General features: G+C 30.1%; 2 protein-coding genes across 2 annotated transcripts; both read left to right on the top strand.

Annotated features, from left to right (window-relative positions):
• The first annotated feature begins 2253 nt into the window (after positions 1-2253).
• On the top strand, positions 2254-4330 carry LOC148201048 (patatin-17-like). Its single transcript, XM_088114165.1, has 7 exons — positions 2254-2517; positions 2609-2793; positions 2924-3077; positions 3161-3307; positions 3426-3674; positions 3753-3922; positions 4082-4330. The coding sequence occupies exons 1-7, from the start codon at positions 2338-2340 to the stop codon at positions 4191-4193; spliced, it is 1197 nt and encodes a 398-aa protein (XP_087970291.1). The 5' UTR covers positions 2254-2337; the 3' UTR covers positions 4194-4330.
• A 5429-nt stretch (positions 4331-9759) lies between these two features.
• On the top strand, positions 9760-11781 carry LOC148201047 (patatin-17-like). Its single transcript, XM_088114392.1, has 7 exons — positions 9760-9981; positions 10073-10257; positions 10388-10541; positions 10625-10771; positions 10890-11138; positions 11223-11392; positions 11552-11781. The coding sequence occupies exons 1-7, from the start codon at positions 9802-9804 to the stop codon at positions 11679-11681; spliced, it is 1215 nt and encodes a 404-aa protein (XP_087970518.1). The 5' UTR covers positions 9760-9801; the 3' UTR covers positions 11682-11781.
• Positions 11782-21364: the final 9583 nt, after the last annotated feature.

Genomic DNA, 21364 nt, shown 5'->3' with positions numbered 1-21364 from the left:
GAGAAATATTTATCGCATGTAATAATTTATAATAATTTAACAATGGTATAAAATCTACTGCAATATTAACAGAGCTGAATTCTGACGACACAAGTTGATCTATCAACAAACCAAAAATAGGTAGGAATAAGCTTACAAAACTTCAAGTATAGATGATAAATCAGTGAATTTGTATAAAAATAAAATTTATGGTTCATACATTATCTATTATATTCAATATTTAACTTTTAATAATAGAATCTTAGTTTTTGTCGTATTAGGTATTGTAAAGAACGTATTATAAGGAAAAGAATATTTAACATCAATTAAAAAAGTCGATACTATCAGTTGATTATGAATAGTTAATATTGGTAGATTTGTATAGCACGAAATGCACTTTAAAAATATCAATATTAAAAATTAACACTAATCTATTACCGAATTTTAAATTAACTTTTAATAAATGCAATTTATTCTTAATTCATTAATATAATATCGATGTATATTATTTTTTATTTATTTTAGATATTATACACTTAATAGTATGATTTGAGATTATGAGAATCATGTTGATTATGAAAATTATTTAAGCATAGACATTGATTAGAAATAAGAAAAGTTTACATTATGTAAATAAGTATTATTTCATTTTACAAATTGATTTTGTGAGATTGAATTAGACTTAAAATTCATTTCTTAATATGATATCTGATTGTTTAATCTTATCTGAGTTGTGGTTTGTTTGACATATCGTATCATCCATTATCGAATCATCAATTAATACTTAATCACATCCTTGATATGTATATGACTTGGCGTGAGAGACTCGATTGAAAATTCCAAATCAACTAGAGATAAGAAAAGTTTATATAAATGCAAACCTTACCTTGCTCAAGTCAGATTTTTGGGTTGATATAAGTATAAAATTCACCTCCTAACAGAGATAATTTGAAATAGAGATTATAGATATGTATGGCTAGAATGACTATGATATCATGGATCAAGTTTTTTCCTCTTCATGTACATAACTATATGACTATATGATATATAATGAGTTAATTGTAACTCATTATAAGATCTCTAATCAATTATGCTACATTTTATTTTTGTATAACTTATCATTTTTAATTTTAATTATTACCCTGTGCGCCCTTACATTTCTTTTTAGATATTTTATTTTTTCTAAGTCTTACATTCTCCACAACTCAATATTGCACTTACAAAGAAAAAATATTCATATACATTTTCTTATACTTCTTATAAAAAATTTTAATTTCATAAATTAATATAAAAATTAAATTTCATAACAAAAATAAAACATGAGAATATTTTAGTGTAAAACACACCATATATATAATTGATATTTTATTAATTTAAATTGATCTTAAAATATTAATTTGATATTACTAATTTTTTTTTCTTTTTTCTTATAAATAAATATTAAAAAATAAATTAAAGTTCTATAAAAATATAAAATTACTGTAGAAAATTTATTTATTTTTCAACTCATCTAATTTTATAACATGTAATCAACTAAAAATATTTTTCAAAATTAGTAACTCTTAACGTCAAACCTTTTTGCTTTATAAACATATTTCAAAAATAAATTATTTAAATTTTAAATAAGAAACTATTTTCTTTATATATTGTTTGTCGACATTTTTCATGATTAATTAAAATTAGTTCATGTCACATTATTTTCAGTCACAATTTACAATTTTATTTAAATTCAAATTTCATATATTACAATTTTTTTCATCTTTTTTTATTTATATAAGAAAAGAATTCCAACCCAATTTTCAAATCATTATTTAATTACTTATATAATATATATATATATATATGTATATATATATATATATATGATATATATATATATATAACTCTTAAAAAAATTTACTTCAAAATTATTCAATGTTCAAATTTATTTTATATACACAATTCATAAAATACCATCAAGAATAAATTAGTCATTTATTATATAATATAATTACTGAATATAAAATTAACTTTCACTGACATTTAACTAAAATTCACTCACTTTCCTTTCATCCAACAATCCAAAGAAGCTATAATAACTTTCTACCTTTTTTTTTTCATCTTCCTTTTCCCTTTTCACTACTACCCCAGATAAAAAAAAACAATAATACGTAGGTCAGATGGCAATAATATTACACTCTGTTTGATAGTAAAACATCGGATCATCCCTCCCACCAAGCTGTACGAGAAGTGCAGTACCAGGATTTTCTCAAACATAGTATATGCATGTATCTTCACAGTATAAATACACTTTACATTTCTGCCAAAAACACATAGCTCTCTCCTACTAATTCTATATTATAAGTTGGGAAGCCATTAATGGCTCATTTGGTTCTGTTTGTTTTGGTGTTTGCTGGGCAACTGATTGGTGGATTCAGTATCCAAAAGCAGCCTCCGTCCAACAATGGAAAACTGATAACAATTCTGAGCATTGATGGTGGGGGTATCAAGGCCATCATTCCAGCAACAGTTCTTGATTACTTAGACAAGGCTCTTAAGGTTCATTCTTATTGTTAATACTACGTAAGAATTTGAAATGGCGTGAATGAATGATGTTTACGAGATTAATTTGAATTTGGTTGAGTTGCAGGCTAAGGATCCAACTGCAGATTTAGCAGATTACTTTGATGTGATGGGAGGAACCAGCACTGGTTCAATCACAACAGCCATGTTAGCCACCCCAAGCCTTGACGATCCTACTCGTCCTGCTTATACTCCTGCACAGATAGTAGACTTCTACAAACTAAATGGTCCTCGTATATTCAACTCATCTAGGTACAATAATATCAATATTAGAGTTGCTAATGCATATTAACTCTATCTGTTTTGTCTTAATTCGTAATTAATGTGTCAATAATAAGATGGAACTGTCAGAATAAAGTGAAACAACAATCTTAACATGCAGACCAGGAAACGGTCCCCTGTTCGATGGAGAGGGTTTACATGACGCAGCTAGTGAAGCTTTGAAGGAAACACGAATTGGTGAAGCATTGACCAGTCTTGTAATCCCAGCTTTCGATATCAAGAAACAAAAACCATTTGTATTCTCAAGCTACAAGGTTATCAATTAGCAGCATATGCATATATTTCTTCATACATTAAACTCCAAACACGAATTAATATAATGTTTTTTCTGATGCAGCTTGAGAAGGTTCCCTACTTAAATGCCTTTTTGTCGGATATATGCATATCCACTTCAACTGCACCAACTCAGTTCCCACCTTACTTATTTGAGAATAATGGTGTTGAGTTCAATTTGGTTGATGGTGGTGAAGCAGCTGTGAATCCAGTAAGTTAATTTAGTAGATATAAGGTTATGATTTATCCTCCATGCATGCATATACATATATACATATACCATATGATCTATGTATGAAGTTTAAGAATGTTATGTTTAATTTGAGCAGACACAAATAGCAGTGAGTGAAGTGCTACAGCAGAATGCGAATCCTGAAATTCTAGTTTTGTCTTTGGGGACTGGAGCAACAAAAATTGAGGAGACTTTTGATGCTCGTCTGGCTGGGACATGGCAACAACCAATATGGGCTGTTATTGATCCTAATTTTCAAGGTCGTGCTTATACAGCAATCACTGAATACTATCTTTCTTCAATCTTCTCAAGCTTTCAATCTCGCAACACCTACCTTCGGGTCCAGGTACATATTCATAAAGTTTTTATTCTATATTCATAAAGTTATAGATAATAAGTTGATGAATGAGATAATGAATGGCAGGAATACGAATTGAATCCTGATCTCTCCAACCCAGTTAATGTTACAAAAGCAAGCTTGGACGGTCTTGAAGAGACTGGAAAACAACTGTTAAAGAAAAAAATGGTGACGTTTAATTTGGATACTTTTGATTTAGAAGAAGGCTTGGAAACATATGCTCAAGCTCTTGACAGGTGAAAAAAAAATGAACAAATAACCTTTTACTTTATTTAATTAATATTTATAATTTTAATGGCTAAAGCCTACAGTGATTGAGGCTTCAATTATTTTGTATTTTTTTATTCATTTATATATAATATGGAATTCTATTTTGGTTTTATAATTTTGTGAAGGATTGCTGATATTTTGCATGGAGAAAGACAACGTCGTCTGAGAAGCAAGTCTATGGAAAAAAGAGGAAGACCATTTCTTGAAACTCTTGTTAAAGCAAATTGGGCATTCTGAAAGAACATACATTTTCAATGTCAATTGTATGAACATGTTGTAATATCTATATATAATAAGCTAGAACCATTAGTATATAGTGTACCAATCATTTTCCTATTATAAATAAAAAGGTTCATTCTCCATGTTAGTTTTCAGATATGTTCTTTATTTCACATAAATCACACTCTCAATTAAGATGAAAATGTGCATGTTAGACCTAATTCATCACTTCAAACTCTACCACTACACAAGATGGAGACCTAAGATCACCTTAACAGCTAACCTAGCCAATTGGTTATTGAAAAGCTGAGATGGGTCTCTTCCCATTTCAAAATAAAAATAAAAATAATATTATAAATTTACGTTAAATGTAAATTCTTTTAAGTTTTTAATTGTAGTAGACCCACACCTCTTAATGTTATAGATAGAAACCCATGTTCTCATCACGGGCATCTTGAATTTTCAACGTTTGTCTTTAGTAGACCTCAGCCTCGTCCAATCTTGACTAGTTATTATCAACTATATTTATGAAAAAAAAATGATTTTACCATAATACTGAAAGTGACTTGACAATTTTATAGGTCAAAATTGAATAAAGTAAGTATAAATAATTATTAAGTAAATATTTTTTATTTATAATATTAATTTATGTTTTTATTAAAATAATACTTATCTAATAATAATGTAGTTAATAATAATATAATTATGTATCATCGTAAATAATAACCATAATATTAAATTATTAAAATTAATTATAATATGTAAATATTATTTTAATGGACATCGAACTATTTCAACATGAAAAAGCTTAATAATACGTGAGTATTGTTTCAATGGACCATTATTTAAAATTTTTAAAACTAAAATTGTTTGATTGCGTACTGAGGATCTATCCCAGCTAGTAGAAATTTTTTTAAAAAACTAATATGTGAAGGGGGTGAATCAACGATTGTATAATATAAGATATCAAGCAAGGGTCAAACCAATGCTATGGGTGGTATTAATATTAAAAATTAAAAATACAGTGAGGGCTAGGCTCATGCAAGTAATAATATTTTTAGAAATTAAAACATTAACGAAAACTTAGTTTATACAAGTAACAATAATTACCTTGGTCGTTATAAATAGGGGGTAAGAGGATAAGAACTAAGTGCATCAAATGTGAGAAAGCAGAGATGAAAAAAATGAGAGCATGGCGAAATTTTTACTACAACTCACTTATCTTTCACAACAATTATTAAGGTAAGGGGAAGAGATATCTACTATTTTTATATATAGCTTTTTTTTCATTTCATGTTATTTTATTATGTGAAATATTCTTAATTTATTTCTTTTTATTTACTTATTTCATATTATTTTATTGTGTGAATTATGATTATTCCTAAGTAATATTATATAAATACATATGCAAATATATATATATATATATATATATATATATATATATATATATATATATATATATATATATATATATATCTTAGTAGACATATAAACATTAGTGCAATAAAAGAAAATAATAGCGGTTATTTTCGTTTATACGCAGCGGTTCCGCAACTGAGACATATACAGGCAAGACAAAAAAGAGTAGGTTTTTTGTCTCAATTCTGAACCAAGGCAAAAAGATGTGTGATTTTGCCTCGGTTCAAATCCAATCGAGACAGTAGAGGGGTGTGTGTTTTTACCTCGGTTCCAATCCAACCGATGCAATAGAGGGGTTTTTTCTTTTTCGCAACACGTTCGACTCTCATATTGCAAGCTCCAAGCAAAACCGCCCATGATCAACCAAACCATTATGACTACACGCAAACAGAACATTCACAAAATTAATCATATTCGGCCTCACCCCCTCCTTCACCCTCTCCTCAAACAACTTCAACCCCTCTTGCCTTCTCCAAGTAATTAAAACGTACGCTTTATTTTTTGTTGTACATTAGCTTTGACACTGAATGCATATAAGAAGGCCACAAAGTCTTTAAAATTCAAATTGTCAACCATCTTGAGAAAGCCTCTACAAACAAGCACAAAGTCCATCAACAATGGGAAAACAAATCACACGCCACACTTTAGCATGTGGTGATGGGAAAAGAAAGTACAAAAACCACGAAACAAATATGAATAAATGTTTGGGTCCAAATAATGCCCATAAAGTGAAAAAAGTGAGCACCTGAGAAAGCAGATTCATGACAAACTCAGGGTTCATAGCGGCATGAGGCTCGTGCATTTGATTCGAGAAGAGTTCGCGATTTCTAGGTTTTGTTGCAGGTACCATTGCGAGTAGACGAACTCGTGAGGTTGAACAACGACTCAATTTAGGGTTCCATGGCAATTGGGATTTTCTGATTTCTGGGTTTGCAGGTGATGATGGAGTTGATTTCACAGCAACCATGGAGGTTGGCGACGAAGACATGGTCCTGGCAGCGGCGGCATAGCTGACGGCAAAGGAGGATTAGGGTTTCTGTTCTTATGCAGGTGTGTTCATGACGGAGAAGATGAATGGTGGCGCGTTCCTCTTGCGCCGCTGTGCATATTTCTATGATCAAGTTGTGATGTAGATGGAGGTTGCAAGGATGACAGCGGAGCTTCGTGAAGATGGCCATGGAAGATTCTCTGTCGCGATGAAGATAGTGAGGGCTTGATTATGGTGGCGCGTTGATGAATGATAGCGGCAGCGCTAGGTGGCTGACGGCAAGGTGGATAGGGTTTCTCCCAATGGTGCTGGAGGTCGTAGGGGAAGAAGAAGAACGAGGAGGCGCGCTAGGGGAAGAAGAAAACTATGTAAACTCTTTTCAGGTTTCATTAATTTGAACTAGTGAAAGAGCAACTAACTTGGTTTATCTGATAACTGATGCCTAAAGACCTAAAAAAGGGATTGGAACAATCGGTTTCAGAGAATGAATGTTTGGTTTTATGCTTCGGTTTCGTAGATAACCAAGGCAGTAGAGTGCATAGGCTTCAGTTTTGCAAGTAACCGAGTCAGTAAGGCCTTTAGGCCGCAGTTCGAAGAAGACCGAAGTCGTAGAGGTCGACAAAAGAGATTGGAACGTTCGGTTTCAGAGAATGAACATTTAGTTTTATGCTTTGGTTTCGTAGATAACTGAGGCAGTAGAGTGCATAAGCTTCGGTTCTGCAAGTAACCGAGTCAGTAAGGCCTTTAGGTCGTGGTTAAGAGAAGACTGAAGTCGTAGAAGTCGACAAAAAAGATTGGAACGTTCGGTTTCAGAGAATGAACGTTCAGTTTTATGCTTTGGTTTCCTAGACAACCAAAGGAGTAGAATCAATAGGCTTCGATTCCTAGTGAACTGAGGCGTATAAGTTCGTCATAATTACAAAAATATCACCACATTTTAATATGCTTCGGTTTTGTAAAAAATTAGGCGTATTAGACACGTTAAAAGACTGTTTTTTTACTAATGAAATGTATATTAATATATTGTTATAGATAGTATTTATTATAAAAAAATCTTTGAATAATATTGAGATAAAAAATAATTGGTCACAATTGACTAATTTACCTACTAATTTATAAACTAAAAATTATTAATTTTTAAAATAACTGCTATTATGAATAAAAAAATTATAATTAATAACTAATTAAATTATAAATTAATCACTAACATTAACTAAACTATTAGGATTTTGACTACAAAAAAACTAATATAATTTATTCAAAAAAATTAATTTATTAATTTATATCGTTAAAATTTATTATATTTGACGTTACAAATTATAAGAATTTAATTTACAAATAAATTAAGATATAAAAAATTGTAAAACCAAATATAATAAACATTAGTCATATAAATTAATTAATCAATTTTTATTTTGAATAAATTGACATATAAAAACTTTAAGATCAAAAATAATAAATGATTAAAAGTATAAATTAGTTAATAATTTTATTTCAAATATAATTAATGAAAGTTGTTTTAATATTTTTTATAATTCAAATTGAGAAGAAAATAATATGGTTTTAGTTAAATATCATTTACAATTTTTAAAAATTATTTAATAAATAAAAAGCTATGAATTTAAATAATTTATGGAAATAGAAAATTTTGGACTTTCACAATAACAAAGAGTAGGTGAATTGGTTTTTTATAAATCTAGGTTCTTTTAAAAATAAATAAATAAAAATATATAAGAGAGAAAAGTTTGCATACGTAATTTTTGTACTAGTTCAGATAAAAAAATCATATGTCCAATTATTAATCTCTCTAAAAGAGAGATTAACTAATAACTAGAAATAAATCAACAACTTACAAAGTGAAGTAGAGTAAAGGTATAAAAATACACCTCTCTTGAATGACAAGAGATTTACACCATCTCATTTTGACACACATAAGGATGAACAAGCTAAGCATTGCTCAACATATGTGCTACCACACGTAGACACATTAAGATCACACCAAGTTTCTCAAGCTTACTTAAAACAGAGAGAGTTCAGACAAAACACTAAGTTATCAAGAAAATTTTAAGATTTTGTAAATCTAGAAGAGTTCATAAATAAGTTATATATAGACTCAGTTCAAAAATAAGTCAAAAGCTCAATAGTCTTCTTACAAATATCATGGATAATCGATTATTACTGTCATGGATAATTGATTATCTCAATTGATAATCGATTATCGACGAACCTTTTCAAATATTTTTCCTGAGATAATCAATTGTCCCAAGTGATAATTAATTATCTGCAAGTCATTAAAGGAGTTGTTCTTTTGGGATAATCGATTATCCCAAGTGATAATCGATTCTTTCAAAGAGCATTGTCATTTTTTATCTTTACTGGGGTCGGATGGTCGAGACCGGATGACCGAATGGTTGAAGCCAAATGGTCGAAGCTGGATGGCCAAGGTTGCATGGCCGAGGCCGAATATTTAGGGCCAAATTTGGCTAATTACTTGTAAGGCCATGAGAGGCCGAACACTTGAAACTAAAGTATGACCAAACGATTGAGGCCGAACAGTTGAACAATTGAAGTCTTTTAAAGCAACAATTGAAGTCTTTTAAAACACCACTTACTGATTTCTTATGGCTACAATGAGATGACGAACGTCAAAATGTTTTGTGTATAAGATTAAAGTCCCTTCTTCAAAAAGCACTATAAGCTGTCTTAGAAAGACAGCTTTGAAAAATATTCTGAAAAGAGGTCCTGATTGGATGAACTTAAAAGAACGGTCTTGACATCCTAAGAATGATCTGGTTGAACACACTTGAAAAGACAACCTAGAAAGACGTCCTGGTTGGACGGGATACCATACGGTAGCCAATGGTTGGTGGGTATGGACCGTATGGTACACCTTGCATCCAACAATTCTTGTTTTCTGTTTTTTTTTTTTTTTCTATCTTTCTTCCTCCTTTTTCACTATTACCCAGATCAAATGTAGGTCAGATAATAATGTTACACAAAGTTTGATAGAAAAACATCATGTCATCCCTCCAGCACGTACCCAAAAGCTGGACCAGGAGCTCTACCTTTTGCAGAAGGATTTTCAAGCGTAAAATAACCCGTAAGGTTTTTCTGAAACACAGCATCTATAAATACACCCTTAACATTTCTGCACAAAACACAGACAACTCTCTCTCTCTCTCTACTAATTCTACGTTATACATTAGGAAGCCATTAATGGCTCATTTGGTTTTCTTTGTTTTGATCTTTGCTGTGCAACTGATCGGTGGATTCAGTGCCCAAAAGCTGTCTCCGTCCAACAATGGAAAACTGATAACTATTCTGAGCATTGATGGTGGGGGTATCAAGGCCATCATTCCAGCAACAGTTCTTGATTACTTAGACAAGGCTCTTAAGGTTCATTCTTATTGTTAATACTACGTAAGAATTTGAAATGGCATGAATGAATGATGTTAACGAGGTTAATTTGAATTTTGTTGAGTTGCAGGCTAAGGATCCAAATGCAGATTTAGCAGATTACTTTGATGTGATGGGAGGAACCAGCACTGGTTCAATCACAACAGCCATGTTAGCCACTCCAAGCCTTGACGATCCTACTCGTCCTGCTTATACTCCTGCACAGATAGTAGACTTCTACAAACTAAATGGCCCTCGTATATTCAACCCATCTAGGTATTATAAAATTAATATTAGAGTTTCTAATGCGGATTAACTCTATCTGTTTTGTCTTAATTCGTAATTAATGTGTCAATAATAAGATGGAACTGTCAGAATAAAGTTAAACAACAATCTTAACATGCAGACCAGGAAACGGTCCCCTGTTCGATGGAGAGGGTTTACATGACGCAGCTAGTGAAGCGTTCAAGGAAACACGAATTGGTGAAGCATTGACCAATCTTGTAATCCCAGCTTTCGATATCAAGAAACAAAAACCATTTGTATTCTCAAGCTACAAGGTTATCAATTAGCAGCATATGCATATATTTCTTCATACATTAAACTCCAAACACGAATAAATATAATGTTTTTTCTGATGCAGCTTGAGAAGGTTCCCTACTTAAATGCCTTTTTGTCGGATATATGCATATCCACTTCAACTGCACCCACTCAGTTTCCACCTTACTATTTTGAGAATAATGGTGTTGAGTTCAATTTGGTTGATGGTGGTGAAGCAGCTGTGAATCCAGTAAGTTAATTTAGAAGATATAAGGTTATGATTTATCCTCCATGCATGCATATACCTATATACATATACCATATAATCTATGTATGAAGTTTAAGAATGTTATGTTTAATATGAGCAGACACAAATAGCAGTGAGTGAAGTGCTACAGCAGAATGAGGATCCTGAAATTCTAGTGTTGTCTTTGGGGACTGGAGCAACAAAAATTGAGGACAGCTTTGATGCTAGTCTGGCTGGGACATGGCAACAACCAATATGGGCTGCTATTGATCCCAATTTTCTAAGTCGTGCTTATACAGCAATCACTGAATACTATCTTTCTTCAATCTTCTCAGGCTTTCAATCTCGCATCACCTACCTTCGAGTCCAGGTACATATATTCATAAAGTTTTTATAACATATTCATAAAGTTTTGGATAATATATTTTGATGAATGAGGGAATCAATATGGCAGGAATACGACTTGAATCCTGATCTCTCCGACGCAGTTAATGTTACAAAAGCAAGCTTGGACGGTCTTGAAGAGGCTGGAAAACAACTGTTAAAGAAAAAAATGGTGACGTTTAGTTTGGATACTTTTGATTTAGAAGAAGGCGTGGAAACATATGCTCAAGCTCTTGACAGGTGAAAAAAAAATGAACAAATAACCTTTTAATTTATTTAATTATTAATTATAATTTTAATGGCTAAAACCTACAGTGATTGAGGTTCAATTATGTTGTTTTTTTCGATTCAATTTATATATAATATGGAATTCTATTTTGGTTTTATAATTTTGTGAAGGATTGCCGATATTTTGCATGGAGAAAGACAACGTCGTCTGAGAAGCAAGTCTATGGAAAAAAGAGGAAGACCATTTCTTGAAACTCTTGTTAAAGCAAATTGGGCATTCGGAAAGAACATACATTTTTAATGTCAATTGTATGACCATGTTGTAATATCTATATATAATAAGCTAGAACCATTCATATATAGTGTACCAATCATTTTCCTATTATAAATAAAAAGGTTCATTCTCCATGTTAGTTTTAAGAAGTTCTTTATTTCACATAAATCACTCTCAATTAAGATGAAAATGTGCATGTTAGACCTAATTCGTCACTTCAAACTCTACCACTACACAAGATGGAGACCTAAGATCACCTTAACAGCTAACCTAGCCAATTGGTTATTGAAAAGCTGAGATGGGTCTCTTCCCATTTCAAAATAAAAATAAAAATAATATTATAAATTATGCTTAATGTAAATTCTTGTAAGTTTATAATTGTAGTAGACCCACACACCCTTCCCTCTTAATATAATAGATAGAAACCCATGTGCTCATCACGGGCATGCTGAATTTTCAACGTTTTTCTTTGGTAGACCTCAGCCTGGTCCAGTCTTTGACTAGTAGGATACAAAAAAACCTTGAGTTATAGCTTTTTGAGGCATGTTTATTCTTACGTGTCTCATCTGTATATTTACGAAAAAAAATATTTTACATTAACTTTGAAAATTCTTACTAATTAAAATTGAATCCCTTGAGATAGAAGGCACTTTCAATTTTTACAAATATAACGAGTACGAATGATTATTAAATAAATATTTTTTCTGAATTATGAATTATATTTATAGGATTAAATATGTTTATATTTCCATTAAAATAATACTTATCTCATATATATAATAAGGATGTAATTAATAATAATAATAGAATTATATATTATCACAAATAATAATATAATATTAAACAGCTAACATTAGATTTTAGATGTAAATATTATTTCAGATGACATAAGTTTTAACTCTTTCAAAATCAAGAGACTTGAGTTTTGCTTGAGTTTTTGTTAGATAATGGTTTTTAGTATTTTTTTTTTTTCTATTAGATCGAGTAAGAAAAAAAATATTAAAAAAATGTTATATTATTTTATGTCTATTATGTGGACACTTTTCCATTATATTAATATTATGGTTATGTTAGTTTTGTACATAGCTGGAACTTATGGTTGGCAATTGCTTGATGCACTCCATCAATTTCTTCTACACCCCATCCTGTGCGCAGCATTACATGTGTTGAGGTGTGGAATCTCCGGAAACTTTGGAAAATGTGTTGCTGATTTGTTGGTGAGATCTTGGGAAGGTGGTAATGATTTGTACAATTTTATTGGTGCCTATTTTTCGATTCTTGTCACTTTTTATTTTTAAATTTTTTATCTTTATATTTGTTTCAATTTTCTCCCCAGCCCATTTTGTTTCCTACAAACACTATATCATCCTAACTTTTCTATTATCTGTTCGTACCTTAGGTTTTCTTTTTCTTTGACCTATTGTTTTGAGTCAAACAAATGAGAAAAACACACTTGATTATTGTTTTAAGGTTCTTACTGTCTAAATTCAGTCAAAACATTTGTAAGGCAGGGTTTGTGCATTTCTTTTTTACTTTGATTATTGTGATAGAATTTTTCATTTTTTTTTCTGAAATAAATATATATATATATATATATATATATATATTGAATAAAAGCATTTGAACGTTCTAGTATACAAAAGATAATAAATACAAAAGTTGCATAAAGGTCATAAATTTGTCATTGTACATATATTAACAAAATTAACCATCATATTAGTAAAAAAAGTTTACTACTATTTCTCAATTCTACCACCAGCTTATAAAGAACATTTTCAAACTTTTCAGCATAGTAAATACATTACACTAACACAAAAATAAGCTTTTAACGTTTGTTATTTTAGGTTTTTTACGTCTGTTAAATGTATAACGTAATAGTGGGACACGTTAAATTAACATATGTTGTCTTTGAACAACATCAATTCACGTCTGTTGCATTTATAACAGACGCTAATTGACGTACGTTGTAGTCATTTAATGAACTTTAAAAAAAATATTATTAGGTGAGGGAGTAGACAGGTGTCGCTATGAGGGTGAGAAGAAAAACGTGCACAATAACGGTTCAAAAATTGTCGTTCCAATTGTCCTAGAATGCGCCCAAAGACTGCAGCAAAAGTCAATGAAAACGAATTTTAATGGATTCAAATGAAAGATAATGGTTCCAAACGTAATATAATTGGTGCAAAATGATTTTAAACGATGCAAAGTGGAAGAAAACTTACCTAAACGTTAATGGCAAACGATAGAAAGCAGAGGAAGAAGTTGAACGCAGCGAGAGAGAAAACGCGTAAGTGGCGAACGCGACCAAAGAAAAAACTCAAACGAAAACGCAAAAAAAAAGTGAGGCTCACATTCTGAGCTTTTGGGGTTTAAAAGGGAATTTGATGTTTGTCCCCCTCTAGATCCGACGTCTAATTGCTAAACAAATCCATTTTTGACTACTTTTTGGATATTTTCGCAGCTTAATGACGTCTGGGGAAGGGGATCCGACGTCTAATGTGTATTCGACGCTGGCCCCTTCTATGTTCGACGTCTAATGTTTGCAAAGTGACCTTTCAATTTTGATTTTGTAGCTTCTGGCAGAGGATTTGACGTCTGATCTGGGGGCATCGACGTTTATTTTTGGACCTTTTTTACGTCTGATATGGGGGCCTGACGTCTAAAGAAGGATTTGACGTCTGATTTGGGGGTCCGTCGTCTATGTCGTGAAAAAAATTAATATGGACATTAAAATGAGATATTTTCAAACCTTTTTAATGTCTGATTTTGGGGCGCTGGCGTCTAAAGAATGATTTGACGTCTGATTTGGGGAGGTCGACGTCTATGTCGTAAAAAAAAAATATTACCGCTTAAAATGAGATATTTTTTGACATTTTTGACGTCTGATCTGAGGGGGCCGACGTCTAAACGAGGATTCGACGTTTGACCCTGGGGAACCTACTTCTATAATCACGGTTTATTCACAAAAATGTCATCGGTCATTTTTTACATTAGATTTTCGGTGGTAAGATGTTATATGTGTGACGTTAAAGGTCATTTCTGCACTAGTGTTAATATCTATATAACTAAAACAAACCAAGTGTTCCAAAGATGTTGAAATATTATTTCCCATCTCTCATTCCAAATAAAGTACTCAAAGCCACACATAATTATTTGGATTGAAAGTATGGTTAATCCTAATGAACCCCTTCCTATAATAAACTTAACACCTTTTATCTTAATTTTGTTACCTTTGTTTTCCATAGTTCCTTCAACATTTGAATTTGAGATAACAGATTTTATTTGTATGTGTTATAGAATATTAGAAAATATTTCCCAAATGAGTACAATGTTACTTTAAATTATAAAAGTGAAAATTTCATATTACGCCTTGATAATAAATGAGTTTATAACCTATATAGTTATGTATTGAAGTTGGATAAATGCATGGCATACTAATGAAAAGTATGAAAATATAGTACATCAATTCTTATACTTTGTTCCTTATTTTGATGCAAAGGTTCCTTGATTATATACGTGTGACCAGTGATGAATTTTAATAAATATTTTGAGAATGTCCAAAGTTTTATATAGATGTTAAAAGAAAAGAAAATAGATGTTAAATATATAAAATATATAAAAAATATATTTAAAAATATTAAATTATATAATAATTTATATAAATATGAAAACAAATTAGGGTCTTGTCATCATTAAAGTCTTCATGTTGTCCCTTTTCATTAATGTTCAAACTTGACTTGTAGGTGCGATGACAACGAGTCGGGTCGGACACGGATAATACCTATTCGCAATCCGACTCAATAAAAAAAAATCTATTTGCATAGATATCCGCTTAAAAAATACTCACGAGTATTTTAAAACTCGCAGTGGATGTTCATAGATATCCGCGAATACCCAGAAATATTTAAAAATATATGTTTTTATAAATTATTAAAATAAAATTTAAAGAAAATTATAAAAAGTATATAAAATTAATATGAATTAAATTAAATATAAATTAAATTTTAATTTTAATTAAATTTAACTTGATAAAATATAAGTTAAATTTTTATTTTTATTTTTTGCGGGTAGTGAATATCTACGGGTACGGATAGTATAATACCCGCATCCGATCTGTTTATAAGCAGGTATTAAACCAATGTTATGGGTGGTGTATTATATGACCGTCTGGTGAACTATTGATTGAATGATCCATGATAATTAGAGTTCGAATTAGCCAATAGTTAAGTCAGATTCCAGGAATTGTTGAACGATCATAAACATTTTGACACCTTAAGTATTATCAATAATCAAGTTTCTAGGTAAAACATGTTTATCGGTTGTTGGGCCATGATTAAGTCTATACTAGTTTATCTTGAAATCTATAAATACAAGTTTGAGGTAAGGAGATAGGTGATGACATTTATTGCGAATGGAAGATTTTCATGAACAACATCTAATTTTTCACACTCATCAAGTAATTCTGAAAAGGCTTTTTGCAAATCAACAGAATCACCATTATAGTTGGAAATACTTACTTGACTTCCATTGTCATTGTTTGCCATCAAACACAAGTTTGCTTCCTAATCAGAGTCTCTTAAGCTGGATGAGCTTGAATCATTGTCATCGCAAGCGATGTAAGCCTTCTTCTTTTTGTGATACCTCTTTTCTTTCTTGTCCTAACTTATTTTGTTATTTAGACAGTCGACTCTTACATGTCCCCTCTCACCATAGTTGTAACCCTTGTAGTTAGACGTCATAGCTTGATTTTCCTTTATCTCTTTTCAAAACTTACATTTACCCTTGGACTTCATGACCTTGGTAAATCTTTTAGTAATAAGACTCATGTTTTCATCCTCAAAGTCCTCATCCTTCTTCAGACTTTTTTTTGGAGATTTCAGATTTAAAGGCCAAAGTCTTCTTTTTGCCTTGATCTTCATCAATACTTAATTTACTCAACTCAAGCTCGTGCTCTCTTAATTTACCAAAGAGCCCCACCATTGACAATGAAGTAAAATCTGAAGACTCGAATATCATGGAAACCTCCGGTTGTCGAGTCTTGTTCAAAGATTTTAGTATTCTAACATTAAGTTCATCAATTTTGAAAGTTTTACCCAATCCAAAGAGGTGGTTGACGATGTGCGTGAATCGCTTTTGCACATCTATGATGGTTTCACCCTGTTACATCCATATTATCTCGTACTTCTATATCAAGGTGTTCTTTCTATCATGCTTCACCTCGTCACTTCCTTCATATGTGACATGAAGGACCTCCCACATCTCTTGAGCAGTCTTGCAAACATAAATCCTGTAAATATTCATCTAACACCAAAGTAGAGGCAATTATATTATGAGTTCTCACGACAAGTTGAGCTTGCCTGTTATCTTCATCAGTCCACTACAAGTAAGGCTTAACTTCATGCACATCATTCACAATAATAGTAAGGATAATGGGTTCATTTAAAACAGTTTCTCAAACACCTTTATCAATAGAATTCATAAATATTTAAATTTCCAGAAAGGATAATTATCACCTGTAAAAAGTGGGGATCTATTGATAGAAGCATCCTTAGCATAATTTTTTTATCTAGCCATTTTCATAAACTTTTTGAAAAACTATCAAAACAAGCTTTGATACCAATTGTTCGAAATATACGACGAAATGTTTGGAGTTTGACAACAACTAAGAGGGGCCTGAATTTTTTTCTGATAAAACTAGTTTTTTTTTAAATGGACTTCCCTTTAAAAACAACTTCACAGTGAAGAAAATCAAGACAAGTAAGAACAAGTAAATAAAAGATCATAAGAAAGAACAACTTGCACAAGTAAATTTTATATTAGTTCAGATAAAAAAGATCTTACGCCTAGTTGCTAATCTCTCTAAAAGAGGAATTAACTTATAACTAGAAATAAACCAACAATTTACAAAGTGAAGTAGAGTAGAGGTTGAGAAGTAAACCTCACTTGACTGACAAGAGAGTTACAACACCTCCTTTTGACACACATAAGGATGGACAAGCTAAACTTTGCTCAATAGATGTGTTACCACACTTAGACACACTAAGACCAACACTCCGTTCTACTTAGCACCAAGTTTCTCAACCTAACTTAAAACACAGAGAGTTCTGACAAAACACTTAGTTCTAAAGAAAGTTTTAAGATTTCATAACTTTAGAAGAGCTAAAAAATAAGCTATATATAGGCTCAATTTGAAAATAAGTCAAAAGCTCAAGAGTCTTCTTACAATTGTCATGGATAATCGATTATCCCAAGTGATAATCGATTATCTACGAACGTTTTCAAAGTATTTTTCCTGAGATAATTGATTATCTCAAGTGATAATTAATTATCTACAAGCCATTAAAGGAGTTGTTCTTCTAGAATAATCGATTATCCCAAGTGGTAATCGAGTGTTTTTTGAGCTCTCTTTGCCTTGTTGTAATCTTGACAAAAATAAGTCTAAAATACAAAAGTTAATCTAGAATAAAATTACAAATAGTTAAAAATAAAAGCTTTAATATGATAACAGTTTTGCTAATCTTCAATCCCAAGGTCAGCTTCATCATCAAAACTCTTTTGCCTCCAATTCAACCTTTGTTGCTAACAATAACAAAATATATCAACAATAGTTTTATAACACATTATTGATTAAATTTCTTTAAGAGATTATTCCTTTTTAATCTAATTTTGTGAAATTTTTTATATATATAAATTTGCGAGAGAATAGATTGGATATTATTTGATCGCTAAATATAAGTTTCATTTGTTAACTACGGATTACTGACAAAATTATTTCGTAGCTAAAAATATTAAATTTTTTTCGAGAAATTACTATCGTAACAACATACATTTATCAAATCATAGTTAATTAGCTTCAAATTAGCTACAATATTTTTTGTCGTTATTTAAAACGAGAAATTAGTGAGAAATATTTTTCCTCACTAATTTTCCTAGCTAATTACCAATTTTGTTGTAGTGGTAGTGGAAAAAATCCTCCCAAACTTGTAAAATTCTATGAGGAAGAACAATAAAATAAAATGCCAACAATAATCATAAAAAAAAACAGCAATATTTTTAACGTGAAAAAGCCCTTCCAATGTGAGAAGTAAAAGTCCACAAGAACAAGCCAATAAATTAAACTCCACTAAAATCAAGCATAGGTACGACAAAGTCAAATCAAAAGCACAAACATATATTTATAATCAGTGAGTGTAATAATTCTCTCAAATATGAAGAACAAAGAAAATAAAAACCAAAATATAAAGCTACTCTAAAGAATTGAGATCTCTAACCTCAGACCTTGAATTGACGATCTCAAGGGTTAGAATAAACAACCTTACACCGCTAACATGCTATCAAAATTTTAGTCAAATCCAACGATGAACAAAGTAAGAATCATTGTTTTTTATAGTAAGTATGCAATAGAATTTCTACCAAAAAATTCTCTTTTTTCTCTCTCAAGATTATATTTTACATTATTTGGACATATTTTAACTTAAAAGATCCATTTCTCCTCAAATTAAATGGTGAAACAAAATGAATTTAATTAGGTTAAACTTTTTAGACTCGTAATTGGAAACTTCTAACTCAACATAACTTTGTAAGTAGATGATAACCAAGATTTTTTAAATTTATAAAAAGAAAATATTTTGTCTCGTAAACTTGTTATTTGTGGAATTGATAATAGAATTGATTTCAAATGGATTGAACATCTTTATTTTTTTATTAGTTTGAGTTTTATTCTTAACAAGATTCAACTTTCTATGTTTTGTTGTATTTAAATTTTTATAAAAATTTGCTTTGTATTTTTTTACATAGGTTTAGTGTTATCCCTTCATGTTTATTTTTTTTATTTAATGTTTCATTTCAAGAAAATTATAGATGAATTATTGAGTGTCAACCGTCAATAATTAAAAAAGTTTGTCAGAAAGAACAAATCATTTATAAAGATAGAAATATGAATAAGTTTCGATGATGTGATCCTATTTTATTTTTAAAGAAAAATAAAGATTTGTAAGTATTGATTGACAGACATCGTACTCACGATGCGCAAATTTAGTCACGTGGATTGTGAGTACGAGGAAATATTAAAAATAAATATAAGTATTTTAATATTCAAGTCACATAAACTCATAATAAAATTTAAAAAAAGAAATATATTCTAATTAGCTCTAATAAATTAGACCTGAATTGATTAAGTCTATATATACTAATATAAATAGTAAGAAATAAAATGATTAATTTAATAAATATTAAAAATAAATTAAACTTGTGTAAACTAAATTTAAATAATAGAAAATTAAAGTACACAAAATACTAGCTTTAATAAATATTAAAAAAATAAATTTAACTTGATGAATTAAGTTTATATTAATTTCAATAAATGTTAAAAATAAATCAAACGTAGGTCAATTAGACTGATAAAAAAGTTAAACAAATAATTCTACTTTACTCTAAACTTAACATTAATAAATATAAAAATAAATTAAATAGACATTAATTAAAATATTTTATTTTATTCTAATAGCTAGTTAATATAATTTTTAACTGAAACAATTATTAATAACTAATCGTTAATACTGTAACAATGCAAAACGTTTGGGACTTCCAATTTTAATTTTGGTTTAGCGGAATACTAAAAATTAGAGGAAGAGTAACCAAAAGGCTTGGAATCAAAGTCGAGGCAAATCAAAATTCAGATAAAGAACACACAAATAAAGGTCTAGAGTGATGAATCACAAAAACAATAACTGATGAAATTGTAAATATATTTAATTATAGTTTATATAGTTTTGTTATGAAATAGAAAATTTGTGTGGATGAGGTAAAATGATTTTTTTAGATAAAATAATTAAAACAATTGAAATTTAATAAATTTTGGAAAGTAATTCAAATGAATAAAATAAAATAATTTTAAATATTTTAAAAATTATAAAATTTTTATTACTTTTCATTCTACACATTGAGTGGAGCCAAATGAGTTTAGGTTAAAGACTCAATCAAATTGATTAAGACTAAAAACTTAGTCTTGCTTAGACTGAAAAAAGCACAACAAAGTTAAATTAGACTTAAAGTTCAATCAATACGAGTGGAATCGAACTTTAAGAAGAATTTGTATGAGTCAAAAGTTGAGATATATCTACCAACACTAATGAAAGGTCAAGAAAGATCATCGGATCAAAAATCTAATTAAGTGAGTCTAGGTCGAAAATCAAACCAAATCAATTTAAACTAAGGTCAAACCAAGTTGAACCCTAACCAAAAATCGACCCAAACGGAAGGTCAAACCAAGTCAGACTGAAACCTAAATTTGAGTTGAGTCAAACCAAAACCAAAAAAAAAATAGAGTGTAGACAAAAAAATTAAAACAAGTTGAACTAAGATTGAACGTCGACGACATAATTTAATGTCAACTAAGATTAATTTAGATATAAATGTTTTTTTCTTTACTTACCTAATTTAGTTAAAAATTATTTATTTTATATACACAATTATACCACCAAGAATTTATTAGTAATTTATTATATAATATATATTGAATATAAATTTTTCAGTGAAATTTAGTTCAAATTCGCTCACTTTCCTTTCATCCAACAATTCAAAAGAGCCTAACATTCTCGTATTCTTTTCTTTTTCTATCTTATCTTCTCCCTTCTCACTACTACCCCAGATCAAATGTAGGTCAGATAATAATAATGTTACATAGAAAAACATCATGTCATTCCTCCCAG

Source organism: Vigna umbellata, chromosome 4 (genome assembly GCF_029865625.1).
Source record: "Vigna umbellata cultivar VRB3 chromosome 4, Vumbellata_1.0, whole genome shotgun sequence".
Taxonomy (NCBI): domain Eukaryota; kingdom Viridiplantae; phylum Streptophyta; class Magnoliopsida; order Fabales; family Fabaceae; genus Vigna; species Vigna umbellata.
This window is presented reverse-complemented; position numbering and strand designations above follow the sequence as displayed.